General features: G+C 39.3%; 1 protein-coding gene and 1 non-coding gene across 3 annotated transcripts in view; both read left to right on the plus strand.

The window, feature by feature from the left end:
- bcar1 (BCAR1 scaffold protein, Cas family member) overlaps positions 1 to 18,397 on the plus strand; it is a 70,676-nt gene that overhangs the window by 32,954 nt on the left and 19,325 nt on the right. Inside the window, exon 1 of one of the 2 annotated variants that reach the window (XM_046864427.1) lies at positions 7,710 to 7,996. The exons of the other annotated variant lie outside the window; for it this stretch is intronic. Within the exon in view, the coding sequence (XP_046720383.1) occupies positions 7,985 to 7,996 (12 nt within the window). The 5' untranslated portion in view covers positions 7,710 to 7,984. Of the gene's footprint in view, positions 1 to 7,709; positions 7,997 to 18,397 lie in introns of those variants that run through there. 2 annotated transcript variants of the gene reach the window in all.
- Positions 4,566 to 4,637, plus strand: trnag-ccc. The gene has a single exon. It is a non-coding gene; the product is annotated as a tRNA-Gly (tRNA).

Raw genomic sequence — 18,397 nt, forward strand, 5'->3', positions numbered from 1 at the left:
GCACAATAGCAGAGTTAGAACTAATGTCTGATGACTGTGCCAACACAATGGGCCAGACAGGCTGTTACCCTCCAGTAATGTTATTAGCTATTGTCGAGGTGACCCTGGTTCATTTACACAATCAGCACTGCTACTTGAAATGGTCTGAGAAAAGAAAGATCCCCTTCCTGAAAGCCGTTTCCAGAACGTGGGGGTTTTTGCTGGAGTTTGCATGTCGCATTCCAGCATTCCAACAAGAGGGGGGAATGTCGGAGGGCAGATTTTGTAGGGTTGCTGCTATTGTTTTAAATGCGTGGGGTATTGACTTCAAATCATGTGTACGTCGGTGTAATCGCGGTTGAGTTACTGAGGGCAGCCGTGCAATTTGTCACTGTTGCTGTTTATGCTAACCTTGGGGTGTGTTGCTGATCTCACTAGATCTCTCTGGATTAGTCCTGTCTGGCAGAGAGAGAGAGAGAAAGAGAGAGAGAGAGAGAGAGAGAGAGAGAGAGAGAGAGAAAGAGAGAGAAAGAATATATCAATAAATGAATGAATAAAAAATTAATTACTTAAAATTGTGCTTTATTACACAATTGTGTGCTGATTTGTTCTTAATTTCATTACTGTATTCTGAGGTGTTGACTTACATAAGCTTAGAGCATTGCTATATAGGTAAATCAGTGTTCATTCAGGTTCTTATATACGAGTTAATTAAACCAAAAATATTCATTTGTTTATCAATGTCATTTTTCTTTTCACATTTTTCATTATATTGTTCATTATTATAATGTCATGACTATTCATTATTATTATTATTATTATTATTATTATTATTATTATTATTATTATTATTGTTTTTGTTGTTCTTTAATTTAATAATTTTATTAATTTAAGGGCATTATTTCTTTTAATATCTATATTTTTTATGTATTTTTCGAAGAATCATTTTATCAATTTTTTCATGCCTTTATTTATTTATCTAGATGGTCGAGAAGCATAGAATATAATGAGCACAGCAACTTGTTCCAGCGTTTGTTTGCGTAGAATATTTTAATGCATGACTGCATTCTCTACATTTGTAGTCTACTGATAGATGTAACATCTGAAATTATCCAGTGATGCCTGGATGAAACATCAGCGTGTTTCTATAGCAACTGCTTTGCAGTGACTCATGAGCCTCATATGAAACCTGATGCTAAATCATCATCATCATTATCTCGAGGGTACAAAATAGGTAATGCCTATCCAGTCATTAATGTACAAACATGACAACTGATGAACTGATATTAATCAGCATATGGAATATAGTGACTCAGTGACAATTTGATTGATAGACCTTTATTATTATTATTAGAAATTAAATAAACAAACAGATAGACAGTCAGTAAGTTTTTTAAGGACACCGAAAATAATTAAAATAGAAATTTATGTGTGCCTGTTATAACATTATTTGTTCGATTTTCTTGTTGATTTACATTTATCATTTATTGATTTGTTGATCTAGTCATTAAATTGTTAATTTCTTATTTGCTTGGGATTTGGATGAAGGCCTTAGAAGTGTTCTACATTTCACAGTTTGTCCCTCATTATGGGAGGTATTAAACACATACATACATCACACACACACACACACACACACACACACACACACACACACACACACACACACACACAGATGTAATGTCCCCAGAGCATCCTGAGTTTACTATGCAAACTTAATCAGCTTTCCAGTTCTTCTTAGCTGCAGATAATACCATTTACTTCCTGCCACATTAAAGCTAATCTTTTTATTGAAGAGAAGCAGAAGAAAATTACTGTGCTCCCTTGTGTGTATGTGAGTGTGAGTGAGAGAGAGAGTGATAGAGTGAGAGAGAAATACCCATAGCCCCTCTTTTGATTAAAGTGGAAGAAAAAAAAAAACTATCCACTTTTGCTTATTTTAATCAGCTCTGAGTATGTGCTGCAGATAAGAGAACAACATTTTTAATCTGCAAGTAAACAAAAGAATCGATGGAAATGTGTAATTTGTGTCAGAGGTTCTGTAACTGGATCTGTACATTTTTTTTCAGTGCTGGTCTAGGCTTTTGTTTTTTTCCTGTTTATGAGTAGGCAGAGATGTCCATCTTTGGGAGGAAAGAGCCCCAGGAGGGGTTTGGGCAATGTGCCAGGATGGAAAAGTCAGCCTGTCAATGTCTTTGATGCAGGACCCTTCAGGACAAATGGCTATCTGACGACTGTTGCTGGAATGTGTGCTGGATGTTTGAATGTCTGTGTCCGTTTGTGCTTTTGCATGCGAAAGCAAAATGCTACTTTGATTTGTGTTGTGAGTGTGCATTCATTTGTGCGTTTGTGCGAGCGCTGCCGAGGATTCAGTTCCTTTGTCATAAGCAGAATTAACAGCTCGAGATATGGACTTTGGAATGAGACTGACAGTCTAACCAAAGAAAGAGTTCCTTTCTTGTTGTGTCCTTCAAAGCTGCATGAATATTGCTGTTGGCTGGGGGGCGGATGTCAGAAAACAAGGATGTGCATTGTTTCACTTTGTTACTAAAGTCAAATCTGCACAGAACAGAAGGATTCTCTCCTTCAGGAGCCTGCTGCTCTTGTGCTCTCTGCTTTTGACAATAATTTCACATTATCACAGGATCACTTTATGATTCAACATCAAAGAAAGAGATTATCACAGCAGCTGTGAGTCAGATTTATTGCAAATAATATATGGAGCCTATATATGAGGCTGTCAGCACAAAGTTGCAAACAAGATAAGAACTAATTTATCGACAGTAGCTTACAGTCACTAGGAGAGCATTGGTTTATAACTAGTATAATTGCAGACCATAGCAACTTGTACTGACCTGCCATGTCAAACATTACCACCATCGCTCTGTTAGCGCTTATGAGGTACATAGTGTTTATTTACTCAGACGTCATTTTCAGTTGCACACTGACTCATTGTTCTGGACAAACACATACACAACAACCTCCACCAACCCTACTGACCTCACTGAGATGCGTGTTGCAGACTGTGCTGGAATTCAGCGTCCCTGTGTGGAAACATCCAGAAGGAGGTGGATTTAGGGTAGGAGAGAGAAAATAGCAGTGTAACCTGGATTCGGAGGCAGATGGGTTTTTCATATTCTCTCAGCATGACCCACATTATTCGGTTCTGAAGAGGCTGGGCTCTTGTTCTCTGCTTGTTGTTTGCGGGCATATGTTTTGGGCACAAGTGTTGTGGAAGCTGTGCTGAGCTGATGGTCCGCAAGGGTCCAGAATTAAGGGGGCGCTGAGGGTGAGTGTGTCTATGGAGTGGAGTAGTGTGTAGGTGTGAGGAATGCTCTGGCAGTCCGACCTAACTGACACCGGGCCATGCGAACACAATGAGCCTACTGTCACACACACAGACACACACACACACGCACACATAGACAAGAACTTTCAGAACCACAGACATAGAAGAAAACTCTGAGTCTAGTGCAGCAGAGATGTGCGTATTCATTGCACGAGTGTCTGAATATGTGTGGTGTTTACATCTTTTTTAGGTAGTTTATTTGGACCTGTCAGTGGCTGAGTAGTTAAGAGGTGTGGTAGTCAAGTGGGTCTCATTAGCTGATGAAGGAAGCCTGGAAAAGGGGGTGTTAATTGAAATGGTGCCCAGCGTGACAATCGACACACACACACATTTACATAAGTGACAGACAGCTCTGGTCACAGCTTGGCTCTCTGTGACAGAGCAAGGGACTATCACTAACATCCCAGGAGGAAAGCTGTGTGTGTGTGTCTGTGTGTCTGTGTGTGTGTGTGTGTGTGTGTGTGTGTGTGTGTGTGTGTGTGTGTGTGTTTGTGCGGGTGTGTGTTTGTGTGTGTGCATGCATGCGTCTTACTCACGGTGCCACAGAAAGAGATCAAGTGCGGCTCAGTTGCCATGGAACGACTTAAGAGGCAGCAGCTATGTAAAGATAAAGGCTCTGGATTCCGCAGGATGTTAGATGAGAAATGGGGCATTTTTCTGTTTGATCAGCCATGTTGTTTAATTGAAGACATTTTAATTCCAACTGATTCACGTCTGTTTTACAGTTTCCATTTTTCCTGGTTTAGGACCACCATATGAAAGTAAATGTAAATGGTTTGGTTTTACATCCCCTTGCTGGTGCAGTTCTGCATCTTCTAATTGTTCTCAAATTCTCACTTCTGATGTTAGGGCTAGTCTATAGGCAGATGAGGTAGCAGTAACACAGCATAATCTTCAGAATCTAACCTGTCACCTTTCTCTCTCTCTCTCTCTCTCTCTCTCTCTCTCTTTTCTCTCCCTGTCTTTCTCTCATTATATTTATACTTTAGGGCTGTAGATATCTATTATTTTAGTAATCAAATATTCTACTGATTATTCCAACGATTAATGGAGTAAGAAGTACTTTTTCTTCATTAAAGAGCAATACTAAATATACCATAGAAAATTAGACAGGGCTCTTAAAAAGTAATTAGTTTCCTTTTTTTTTTTTTTTTTAGAAAAATTAACACTTATTATTGCTGAAATTGCATACAAGAATATTAATGAAAACTAAACCCATTTAGTGCATTTACATCAACCCCTGGTGGTCTAGTGGTTAAGACACAGCGCTCCCACCGCTGCGACCCGGGTTCGATTCCCGGTCAGGGAACCATCCCCAGCCACTCTCAGTGCCGGTCCCAAGCCCGGATAAATTGGGGAGGGTTGCGTTAGGAAGGGCATCCAGCGTAAAACATGTGCCAAATCAAACGTGCGGAGGATCCGCTGTGGCTTCTAACGGGAGAAGCCGAAAGAAAGTTTAATAGCAATATTACATCAAAATGTAAATACAAATATATAAATAAAAAAATCATAAATGAAAATATAAAAATAAATTTCAGATGACTCTAAAAAACAAACAAAATGTAATTATTGCATTGCAATTATCCCAAACCTTGGATAGTTTCTGTCGCTTTCTTTGGCTTGAATCTTATGGAAGCCCATTTTCGCCACATAAAAAAGTGTTTCTTTTTTTTCTCGCAATTCCGATTTTTTTCTTGCAATTCCAAGTTTATGTCTTGTAATTCTGACTTAATTACTCGTAATTCAGACAATTTTTTGCAATTTTGACTTTATTTCTCCTAAACGTGACATTTCTAGTGCATCCACCAGTAACCATGTTGTCGGCCTAAAGTTTGAAACTGTTGGTGTATGAACGTGACCTCCTCTGCTCCAGAGCTGATTGTTAGAGTGTTAGAGAGTTAGAGAGTTCTCTCCAGGGATCGGCAACTTAGTTTGATACCATGCAATTCTGTTGATTGTAGCCCATTTCTTTTTTAGTGTGTAAAGCTTTCTGGCACTACAGAGGTGTGACACTGCCCGGTTAGTTAAAAATAACTTGGAATTGTGAGAAAAAAGTGAGAATTGCAATTAAGAATTAGATATAGAAATTAGGCAAAAAAAAATTTCATTTGGCGGAAACAGGCTTCCATATGAATCTTATCCTCGCCCCTCGCTGTCTTTCCCTGTTCCAACATTTTTCTTTTTGCAGCGTCTTCTGTGTTTTCCTGTCCAGGGGGCTACAGAGTTTAGCGTCAGTAATAATGGTCCATGGGGAAACACAGTGCGCTATATGTAGTTAAATGGACTAAACAAAGCATCGAGGCAAATATTCAATTCAATTCAATTCATTTTTATTTGTATAGTGCTTTTAACAATGAACATTGTCTTAAAGCAGCTTTACACAGATAATGTGGTGATAAAAATTAATAAGATGTTCTTTATAAGTGTAAATTTGTCCCTGATGAATAAAAATTCCCAGAGATGGCATAAAGAAGAAACCTTGAGAGGAACCAGACTCAAGAGGGAACCTCATCCTCGTCTGGGTTGGACCGAATGTCCATTTATTTCAGATAAACGATGTTGCGGGGTACAGTGATGGTGATCAGAAGCAAACTGTAGTTCTGAGTCAGGGTAGCAGGCTGTTGACATTAACCACAGTCCAAATCCATCCTCAAAGCTCCTGTTCTTACTCCAGAATTTCATGGAACCCAAGGCGTTAATGAGAAACTGTACTCAGCTGCACAGAGTGGCCATCGAAGAGAACACCATGCAGAGGCAGGCCTGGATGAAGTGGGAAGAACTGCGGAGGGAAGAGGGGCAGGAACAGTGGTCACTGGAACCTCAGGAGCATGTTTAACTCGACCGAGAGAGAGAGAGAGAGAGAGAGAGAGAGAGAGAGGTGAAAGTAGGAGAAGGATATGGATTATTATATGTCCTTATTGTCGTATGAAAGTTAATGTCAGTGCAGTTGGGACTCCGGCAAGACTCGCTATGGCAGGATAACTAAAAGGGAGAACCAGATAATACACATAATATATATATTTTTGTATTCGAATTACTCAAGTTACTCAAGGAATTACTTCAGCCCTGATATACTGTGTATCTGAGGACAGAGGCATGTGTCTCCCCTTGGTGTTCTTCCTGTCAGTGAAATTAATTGTGAGAGAGGTGGACCGAAGCCTGACCTCTTGACCTGGACCCTCCCTTGTATGAAAGTTGGACTATGATGTCATACACAGATTATTGCCTTTAGAACACAACTTGAGGTTTGAACACAGAACATCACCAAATATTTCTAGTAGTGACTAATTGAATGTATTCCTGTATTCCTTGCTAAGAGCCAAATCGCAAACGTTGAGCTTAGCAATCAAAAGAAGAGAAAAGGCCATACCTGATAATTGAATAGAAGAAAATCATTAGGGTATTGTGTCTTCAGGCTACAATCAGCAAGAAACAAGGGACTTGCAACTAATTACTAAATTTGCTCATGTTCATTTGTGCAAATAATGTACTAAAATATGGATATTATAACGTAAAAAAATGGAATGTGATTTCTAAGTGTAGGTGTTAGTACTGTCTTATAGGTGTAGGTACTTTCAGAAGATAAAAAATTCTATTGCTTCCTAAAGCCCCCTCAAAGCCATTTATTGTAAAAGTTTGTATCACACATGGTTTCAAAGTGAAAATTATAAAGAAGAATTAGAATTAGAAAAAGACTACAGTTTATCTACGGAAACATTTTACCAGGATCCTTTCTTATAATAATTTTCTACTGTTACGATTTTTACATATATTAATAAAACATTTACCCTGATTGTAATACAGGAGAAACATAAATGTAATATATGCCTTTTGTGAAATGTTTAGCTGTGCAAACCTTTTCTTTAAATTGTACACAGTATGTAAATAGATGTTCGTGAGCAAGTACTTAAGGTAAGCACTTGCCTGTGATATTTATGGCTTAAAATGACTGTTAAAACTGTGTTAGATCATTTATTTATTCACTAGTATCTTTTTGCTACCTGTTTGGGAATAGCTGTAGTACAGTGGAGGAATTTTATGACACGAACTTACAGTGGAAAAAAAGGAATGGCCAGAGCATCTGGACAGTGGAGAAAAGACAGGAATTTTGTGAGGTTAAAGAAAAAGACAGAGACAAAGTAGTAGTAGGGGGAGGTGTGTGTGTATATGTATGAGGAGGAAGAAAACCTAATGTCTGTTTCCCCTCATGGGTCTACATGGAGGTTCCTTAAACATTCCTTACTGGCTGGGAGGGCGGGTCCGATGAACATAAAAAGAGCCTGCTCTGCCAATAGGAACCTGGAAAGGAAATGTCAGGATTGAGGCAGAACTGGGATGGTGTCAGGTTACATTCTGCCCTCCCTTCTCAAGCCTGAGAGCAAGGGACGGAAGGAGGGAAAAAGAGAGCAAAGGACAGACAGAAAGAGGGAGAAAGAGAGAACTATATGGGACAATCTCATTCTTGGCCTCTGAGATCACGGAAGAGGACGATGTGCTATAGTCTGCGCTGAGTTTTCTTTTTTTTCATCCAACAGACAACTAAACGAAAGTTTGGACTGGAAGTGGTTAGTCTAAAGGAGTATTTTTTTTCCTGGGCTAAATCTCAGGGCTGTTAAACGGTGCCTGAAGTCCCAGACTCACACAACGGGACTAAAAATGAATTATCTGGTGAGTGAATGAGTGTGTCTGTTAAATGTGTGTAAGTGCTGTGCTCACTGCTGTGTGACTGGTCTAAGTTGGCTGTACGAAAGAGTCCAGCTGTGGAAGAAGACAGGGAGTTAGCAGACCAAGGCGAATGAAAAGACTCAGGGAAAGGAACTCGAAATTCTTTCATTTGACCTCCCTTTGTCACAACTCTGTAGGGGTCTGATTGTGTGTTTGTGTGTATGTGTGTATGTGTGTGTATTCTGCGTCTATTTGGGGATTTGGGAACGACCATGTATGAGCTGACACATCCTGGTTTACAGGATTAAGTCACATGCATATAAACCCAAAAAACCCTGCTATTGTAGAATATCCTCACAGAATTGAATAGACATGTAGGGGCACCTCTGTTTGGTCCTTTTACAGCCTGAAAAATGTTATTGTTTATGTTGTTGTCTTTTCTTTAGGAGGGCTAAGTTATAGTGCTTATGTGAAATCAGAGAGTACTATAGGTATGAACTAATGCCATGGAGGCATGGTGCCCCCACTGCCACTGTGCTCACACTCACACTGCTGACTCAGGAGGAAGTTTAAAGAAAAAGGTTTTATTATGGACGTCAAGTGCATAGAATGAGAAACAAAAAGAGAAGGAGGATAAAATGGATTGCATAGACTAGGCCTAAGATTTGGCAAGCAGTGTCTGTTTCTTGCTATTGTTCAAAAGTGCTGGCATGCACTCAGCTTGTAAGGGCAGGAATGACACAGGGCTTTGGTATTTGGAAAGCAGACCTAGTTCGAGCGAAGGAGGACTTTGCTCCCTACGTGCCTGGGCCGACCCCCTGCATGGCATATGAATATTTCTAATCCACCAGAAAGCCTTTTGCCTGTGCACAGCAACGTGGATCTCTGTTTGAGTGCCATAATGCTTTGATCATCTAGTTGCTCCTAAATTTAGCTTTATGTGAATAAAGAGTTTCCGGTTTACAACTCTTTCCATTAGTAAAGTTTTTTGTTTCTTAGTCACTGCATTATAAAGAGAAGTTTAGCATAAATCTAACAACACTATTAACTAGTTAAAATCCCCCTCAGCTGATGGAAACTTGGCTCATCAGGCTGACCCTGAATCAGCATCTAAATAAAGAGTGCCATGGTGGCTATGAGTGTAAGACTGAAAAAATGGAGAGAAGGAGAATGAGTGAGAGATAGAGACATGAGAGAGATAGAGAGAGAGAGAGGCATTTCTAAACTCAACTCGTGCAGTGATTTCTCCCATTGACTCAGCTATGACTCAGAGCCAAACTCTGTGGATCAAGAGGGTAGAATTCCCCACCTTCACAAACTCCTTGGGGGTATGACAGTTCAGGCCTGATCATTATACGCCATAAGTAATTGGTTGGAGTAGAAGGTATTTCTCAATGCTGAGCTGAAAACATTTGATCTGAATTGGGATGGCCTAAAATCCAGAATGGCTTTTACTCATAGGGAAATGTGTTTGGTGACTAATAGAAAGAAGTCTTAGTTCCCTAGTTGTAATTTAACTAGATTGTTTGCTTGGAGATGTGACTAAGGCTTGGGAAGTAACTTCATTTTCATGTGAAAGACTTCTTGGATAAAGATAGATACTGGTGCTTGCTCAAACCTCCACACCAATGTCAACTTGGGCAAGTCTACAGTCAAAATGGGTTGCTTAAAAAAGAAACTTTGTGTTTAGGTTGGGATTTACTACTGGGAATAACTTTGTAAAAGCCACAGCTTACTGAGTTATGTCGATGATAGGCCTGGGTGGTTTCATAGTTAGAACACTTAAGTTTCTATTTATAATACTAAAGTTTAAGTGCAAAAAACATAGGACCGTTCTGTATCCCTTTATCCCTCTTTTTCTGCTTGACTTATTGTTTTTCTACATCCATTTGTCAGTCTCTGTCTCTGATTGTCTATTAATTTCTCCTTCCCTTTCTCTTAATGAAAGAGAGAGAGATATTTAATATAGCACATCAAATGCCCAGGTAATGAATTTCTGTATGTAAAAGATATATATCTAGGGCTTAGTCTTTTTTTGTATGAATATGTACTAACCCTAAGGTTCTCCCTTTTGAATGGGAATGCTCTATTACTTTAGCATATCTTGATTTTTTTGTGTGAGACACAAACAACACATGCCTTACATTGCTGTTTACCTGATAGCCTTAAGCTAATCCATTGTAATGAAGCAATCAAACCTAGTTGAAATAGAATGAAAATAGACAACAGCAGCTCAGCTTAGGAAGGATCTAGCTGTGAAATGTTAGTGGTGTAACACGAAAGCCAAATGAATTGCAAAAGCTAAGACAATTGCCTTTTGTTATTTAATCCAGAAGAGTTTTCCCTGCCTTTGTATCTTTTTGATACACTGAAATGCTGGACTGGGGTCAGGGTGGTGTTCTGAATGAGTGGGGAACTGCTTGTAATCTTCGAGCAGACAGCTTTGGATTGATCATCAGGAACCGGCAAAATTCTGTTCATGTTTATGCCATGATGAATGTCTGTGACTCAGGGCTTAGGAAGGGAATGTTAACACAACAATGTGCTTTGTCCTTGTTGTTTCAATATAGGGTTTTTTCCATGTCCTAACTTAAATCAAAGCAGAAATCCACCGGGACTTGTATGTTCATTTAATACGTCTATTTCACGGCATAATTCACACAGTCATGTGTCACAGTTTAGAGGCAGTTGTCATGTTTTGACATTTGATCTTCAGTGGCTGAAATGTTTAGTTGTTTGGTTTACATCTTTACACCTACATATTGGCCTACTCTTACATTTCAGTTAACAGTATCCGACATTACCTACAACTCCTGGCTAATTGTGGCCCAGGGCAATTTAGCTCTTACTCAGTTATATTCCCTGCTCAAACAGATAGTTCCAGGGCGTTATCTTTTGTTCTAATATCATCATGAACGGCATCGTGCCTATCATCTCATAAATTGCTCACTAGCCGAGTTATATTGTGTCATATAACTGCTTTGTATTCTGGAACTTGCGTCGTGTTTGTTCCACTACTTGTCATTATTAAGGCATCAAACAGCACTGTAAAATGGGGATTGATAAAAGAAGTGAAGCCTGACCGTAATCAGTAACATTTGGGTTTGCTGAATGTCTTCACTCAATCATCAGTGTGGCAGACAATTATTATGGGAATAACAAAAACTCCAGCTTATAAATACATCATACACATTCCATATAGTACATTTCAGTGAACATTTCTTTAATTGTGTCTGCATCTGCCTGCAATTGTTAATTTATAGCAGCTGTGGTTTTAAATGAATCCTTTTAAGGTTAAAGTTAGTTATCCTATACATGCACTGCTAGATACAAGTGCTGTACCTTTGATCTGAACTGCACGGTGTTTTCACGGCTTACAGGGATGTCTTTCACCCACATACGCTCACTGTGTTAGTCAGGTAAGATGAACGTGGGCAGCAAGCCAGAACTTGAATGTAGCCTGCAGCTACAAGAATGTGAGATGTTTTCTTACCAGTGACACACACGCACACACACACTTACCTATCAGGAAAGGAGGGTCCGGAGAGCTGCCTTTGTTTTTCTGTTGCCTCAAGGAAAGCAGGAAGGGCATGATAATTCTCAGTAGTGATGTTGTTGTTGTTCGAGTGTATTCAGTGTATGGGAATGTATATTTACATACGTGGAGATGCTGCTGGTGGACATAGACTATTATAGCTTCTTTTTTATATCTTCTTCTTTTATTTATTTATTTTTTTGTATTTTGAGTTTTCTTTTCTACAGTGACTTATAGTTGTAGTCTTTGTAGACAATGTGTGACGCATCAGGTGTGTGTCTGTGTGCCTGGGTGTGTTGTATGTTGTCAGAAAACTGTATGACAGATCAGAATGTGTTTTAATGGAGGAGGAGGATAGACACAGTGGAATGGTGGCAGGACAGAGATGTGCCTAGACCTGCAGAGAAAATCGTACACAAAAAACATATACAGGCATACACAAAGTTACCGGATTCCTCAAATCCGTTTCTACAAGTTTGTATACCCAAAAGATAGCCACTGACTGTGTTCCTCTTTTTTTTATTTGTCATTCTCTATACTTCCGACGTGTACACACACCTAACAATTAATTTTCCCTACCTGCATATTTTTTTGCCAGGTTTTTTTGTGGCTTCTTTGCTTTCTAGTTTAGGCTTGCCTCTAGCAAACACTGCTAAGATATACCTTGAAACTAGAGTAGGTCACTATTGTTTTCTACCTCAAGTAGCTCAGAGTCATATGAGGAATAAGGCTCATAGTACCTGTTTTCTTTGTAAATGGTCATTGTGCATGAAGCGAGGGTATTTTGAGCTGCAGACTCTTCCTACATGCTTACAAATCTCACAAACTAAAATTTGTTTGGCGGACTTGTTTTTTCTAAGTTCAGTCTCCTCTTTTTTTACTTGACACATCTCTTTATGGAGTGTGAGTCTCTCTCTCTCTCTCTCTCTCTATCTCTCTCTCTCTCTCTCTCTCTCTCTCTCTCACACACACACATGCACACAAATACACATACACACACACACACACACACACACACACACACACACACCGACTCGCCAAGACAATAACATACAAGGGAGTCTGCCAGTTCCATTTCATGATTTGTCTTCTACAGCAAGGCAACCATCAGTCCAGTCTGACCTCACTGTCTGAATACCTCAGGCTAATCACTGGCTTGTTGCAATTTTTTCCCAACTCCTGCTTAGCCAAACACCAAGTTTCACAAATTACAAAACAATCTTGACAGCGATTTGCAGTAAAACGCTGATAAACATAGCTCTAGTTTTTACTACTACAATATATTGTTGTTAATTGTTTATTATTTTGTTGTTATTGTATATTATATTGTTGTTTCAATAGTAGAATATAAAAGAGAAATAAAAAAGGGATGCAATAAGTTCAGGTGTCCATAAGAAAAGAAGGCAGTGCTGCTTATGTCTTGAGTCCATTTGGTTTGAATCTAATCAAATGTTTATTGGTGGTGATGGTGTTTTTTTCAGGGCCTGTGAGAAAATAAAAGAGCAACTATTCAATTACATTTTTAAATTTTTTTTTATTTTGTATAGCACTTGTAACAATGAACATTGTCTCAAAGCAGCTTTACACAGATAATGTGGTGATAAAGAATAAAAAATATGTTCTTTATAAGTGTAAAATTGTCCCTGATGAACAAGCCTGTGGCTACTGTGGAAAGGAAAAACTTCCCGAGATGGTACAAGGAAGAAACCTTGAGAGAAACCAGATTTAAGAGGGAACCTATCCTCATCTGGGTGGCACCAAATGTCCATTTATTACAGATAAACCAATTTGCGGGGTACAGTGATGGTGGTCAGATGCAAACTGTAGCCCTGAGTCAGTGTAGCAGACTGTTGCCATTAACTACAGTCCAAATCCTCAAAGCTCCCATTCTTACTCTGTAATTTCATGGATCCCCAGGCTGTTAATGAGAAACCATCCCCAGCTCGACCGAGAGAAGAGAGAGAGAAAAGAGAGAGAGAGAGAGAGAGAGAGAGAGAGAGAGAGAGAGGGAGACCAAATACATAAAAAAACTATACACACATGCTTGTGCACTCACACAACTTTTGTGACCTGCTGTTTACACATTTATTAATGCATCTAATTAATGTTTATGCTTGACCTAAAACTATCATTAACCTCAGTAGCAAAAAAAACATTTTTATCTTTTTGTTAAATCAAAGCTGCAAGTTCTGTAACCTAAAAACTGATTTACTCATTAGGAACAGCAAATGTCTCTACAAAAATATAAAAACGTGTCTTCCTGACACAAACCATAAACTTTGCTGGCTTTACTAATGTTTCTCCTGGGCAAAGGCAGAAGACAAATTGTGCAACGCCTACACAACCTATGCACACATACACTCCCCCTGTTCTTTTGCCCATGGCTTCCCATCCATTGACTTTTCTGTACTGAGCACGCTCCACCAGCTGCTACATTATTTCCTGTTCACTTACGAATAAATGAACCCAAGCAGCCAATTTCCTTCCCTTGCTTCAAAACTTCCTTCCCTTGCTTCAAAACTTCCTTCCCTTGCTTTAAAACTTCCTCTTTTAAATCCTGTGGAACTTTACTCCTAAACATTTCTTATCTCTTACACTTTCTCTCATGACCATTGTTAATGGCTTGCCCCTGTCCTGCTTGTGATCCTTTTAAATGCAAATGGGTGGGCATATAGTCTCATGGATGATACATTTCCTTTTTCTTTTCCACTCTGTCTCTTTCTGTTTATGTCCTCATTCTCTGCCTCTTGCTCTTTCTTCTCCTCTTTATTCTAGTTTTCTCTTCTTGCATGTGCTTAATAAACTTTTTTGTCAAGAAGTAGGGAAGCATCACTATTTGTCACATTTTATCAAACAAAAGTTCTAAAATAGAAGTTTATTTCCCCCCCAGAGCAGTGTAAACGCAATCACTATAGAACTTATATAATTTTATAGAACACATATAATTTATTTTGACACAAGGTCTATGTGCTGGCACAACATTTTGATAAAGGTACATAATCATATAGTGTAGTTAAATCTTGTACATTTCCCTCTGGGATGAATAAAGAGATGCATCGTTCTATCTGTCTTATTGACTACGTGAATCTAAACAAAATTACGATTTGTCATTGTGCCACCGAGTCAATACGAAAGACATATGATTCATTTCTTAAACACTTCCGGTGTTAAGAGAGAGCGGGAGCAAGAAACACTAAGGGAATTGTGGAGGACTGTGAGAGAGAAGTAGCCCGAAGTTTGGCAAACTTCAATAATGGAGACAAAGTTCAGCTCCTTGTGATGTCATAAACTCTCCAGAGGATTCCTCTTCCTGGCAGGAACTCCCCCCCCAAAAATTTCTGATCTTATCAATAGATCACAAATCATGGCTGGAGAGAAGATAGAACATGTCGAAAGACAGCATGGATACTGTGACAGAGAAAGACAGACCATATAGCCAGCCACAAGACTTCATTATCACACTGCACAAAGTAATTCTCAGTTGGATCCCACCATATTGTATCAGCAGTATGTCCAATATTTCCAAAATAAGTCCAGATTGGCTTCAAAAATGCACCTGAAATTCCACTGCAAGAGCTTTTGATGTGATTTAAACTGTCTCTATGGAGAAAGCCTGGCGAGTCAAAGAGCTCTTTCAACTAGTCTTGAGAGCGTCTCATTATTTTGGCATTAGAGTGTGTGTGCGTGCATGCGCCAAGCCTGGACGGTGACGTCTCAGCCAGCTGCTTGCCGGCAGTAAGCCACTCTGGTTTATTATATTGCACTCAGGCCTGAGGGAGATACCATAGTGAGTCGGGCTACACAAGCAGTGCATTCATCAGGGAGATATGGCCTACATGCACTTCTTCTCACTTCTCCAGCACAACACACAGACCCAGCATTCATCACAACCCTGCAACTCTCAGCACAGATCTCTACGTACATATACATGCAAAATAAGGAGACTTGCATTCAGAAAAGCCATTGAGATCCCATTCATGAATCATGACTCACATAATACCACTAACTATTGTGCTCTGGGATGCTTGTGCCCTGGAGCATTTAGGCTATTTAGGGATTGTGTGTGTGTGTGTGTGTGTGTGTTTGATTGTATGTATGTATATATATATATATATATATATATATATATATATATATATATATATATATATATACAGTACAGACCAAAAGTTTGGACACACCTTCTCATTCAAAGAGTTTTCTTTATTTTCATGACTATGAAAATTGTAGATTCACACTGAAGGCATCAAAACTATGCATTAACACATGTGGAATTATATACATAACAAAAAAGTGTGAAACAACTGAAAATATGTCATATTGTAGGTTCTTCAAAGTAGCCACCTTTTGCTTTGATTACTGCTTTGCACACTCTTGGCATTCTCTTGATGAGCTTCAAGAGGTAGTCACCTGAAATGGTCTTCCAACAGTCTTGAAGGAGTTCCCAGAGATGCTTAGCACTTGTTGGCCCTTTTGCCTTCACTCTGCGGTTCAGCTCACCCCAAACCATCTCGATTGGGTTTAGGTCCAGTGACTGTGGAGGCCAGGTCATCTGGCACAGCACCCCATCACTCTCCTTCTTGGACAAATAGCCCTTACACAGCCTGGAGGTGTGTTTGGGGTCATTGTCCTGTTGAAAAATAAATGATGGTCCAACTAAACGCAAACCGGATGGAATAGCATGCCGCTGCAAGATGCTGTGGTAGCCATGCTGGTTCAGTATGCCTTCAATTTTAAATAAATCCCCAACAGCGTCACCAGCAAAGCACCACCATACCATCACACCTCCTCTATGCTTCACGGTGTGAACCAGGCATGTAGAGTCCATCCGTTCACCTTTTCTGCGTCGCACAAAGACACGGTGGTTGGAACCAAAGATCTCAAATTTGGACTCATCAGACCAAAGCACAGATTTCCACTGGTCTAATGTCCATTCCTTGTGTTCTTTAGCCCAAACAAGTCTCTTCTGCTTGTTGCCTTTCTTATGCAGTGGTTTCCTAGCAGATATTCTACCATGAAGGCCTGATTCACACAGTCTTCTCTTAACAGTTGTTTTAGAGATGTGTCTGCTGCTAGAACTCCATTGACCTGGCCATTGACCTGGTCTCTAATCTGAGCTGCTGTTAACCTGCGATTTCTGAGGCTGGTGACTTGGATGAACTTATCCTCCGCAGCAGAGGCGACTCTTGGTCTTCCTTTCCTGGGGCGGTCCGCATGTGAGCCAGTTTCTTTGTAGCGCTTGATGGTTTTTGTGACTGCACTTGGGGACACTTTCAAAGTTTTCCCAATTTTTCTTAAAGTAATGATGGCCACTCGTTTTTCTGTACTTAGCTGCTTTTTTCTTGCCATTATACAAATTCTAACAGTCTATTCAGTAGGACTATCAGCTGTGTATCCACCTGACTTCTGCACAACACAACTGATGGTCCCAACCCCATTTATAAGGCAAGAAATCACACTTATTAAACCTGACAGGGCACACCTGTGAAGTGAAAACCATTTCAGGTGACTACCTTTGAAGCTTATCAAGAGAATGCCAAGAGTGTGCAAAGCAGTAATCAAAGCAAAAGGTGGCTACTTTGAAGAACCTACAATATGACACATTTTCAGTTGTTTCACACTTTTTTGTTATGTATATAATTCCACATGTGTTAATTCATAGTTTTGATGCCTTCAGTGTGAATCAAATTTTCATAGTCATGAAAATAAAGAAAACTCTTTGAATGAGAAGGTGTGTCCAAACTTTTGGTCTGTACTGTATATATATATATAACCCTTACACAAAATGCCTTTACACAACATAACTTGACGGGTGAATGAAATCACTATCATTGTAGAGATGGACTCTCTCTCTCTCTCTCTCTCTCTCTCTCTCTCTCTCTCTCTCTCTCTCTCTCTCTCTCTCTCTTACTCTCTCTCTCTCACTCTCTCTCTCTCTCTCTCTCTCTCTCTCTCTCTTCTTTGCCCAACACAGTGTCAAGCTGTTGTTAATTAACCTGAAATTAGGACATCCCCACAATTAGCCAATCACATGTTCATTTGGCTAGAGGACAGTGCTAGAGGGCCATTGTTGCTTGCTGGAGCTTCATAGAGCACTGGAAGGCATGCTGCATGTACCAGGCTATACCATTCCCTATTGCTGGTATGGGGGCCTGAAAGCAAACATTTGTTTAGTGTAAACGGGTGGCACTGCTTGTGGGTGGCTGTTTAAGACTATAGGACAGATGGAGTCCTTGTTGTGAAATGCAGAGACACAGAGATGCTCACAATATGGCACTTTGCATTTTAAAATAACGTACTCACCTGTCTCTCCAACCAAGTACTTGTTTTGCTAATTATGAATCAGTGGAAGTTATTTTAGGCCCATATAATTGAATATTTTTTTTGTATGCATATTATTTAGAACTCATTCAATTTCTGGCCCTTGTGAAGAACTGTATGTATTGTACCATTGTGCTAATCTTTGTTGTATCTATTGTTACATTGTTACTGTGCTTATTTCACTAATATTGCTGCTAACTACTATGACCCGATATGCAAGATTTGTTTATGGAACCACCCTGGTACAGAACAAATAGAAAATGGGATTTGATTTTAATACGCTTAAATACACTTAATACGCTTAAAAAGGTTATATGGGTACAAACTAGAACTTAACTGTCCAAGTAATTTGTTATGAAACACAATTACTTTAGTTTATTAAATTTGTGTATGTTCATTTTATGTTCTATTATTTTCTATTTATGTAAAAATACAGGAGTCAAATGATTAAATCAATATATTCAACATGAATAAAGGATTCTGGAGTCACAGAAGGCCTTCTAAGGCTTTAGCCTTTTTTCAAACCATATGTCCTTCTGCAAATCAAA

Source organism: Silurus meridionalis, chromosome 13 (assembly GCF_014805685.1).
Source record: "Silurus meridionalis isolate SWU-2019-XX chromosome 13, ASM1480568v1, whole genome shotgun sequence".
NCBI classification, from domain to species: domain Eukaryota; kingdom Metazoa; phylum Chordata; class Actinopteri; order Siluriformes; family Siluridae; genus Silurus; species Silurus meridionalis.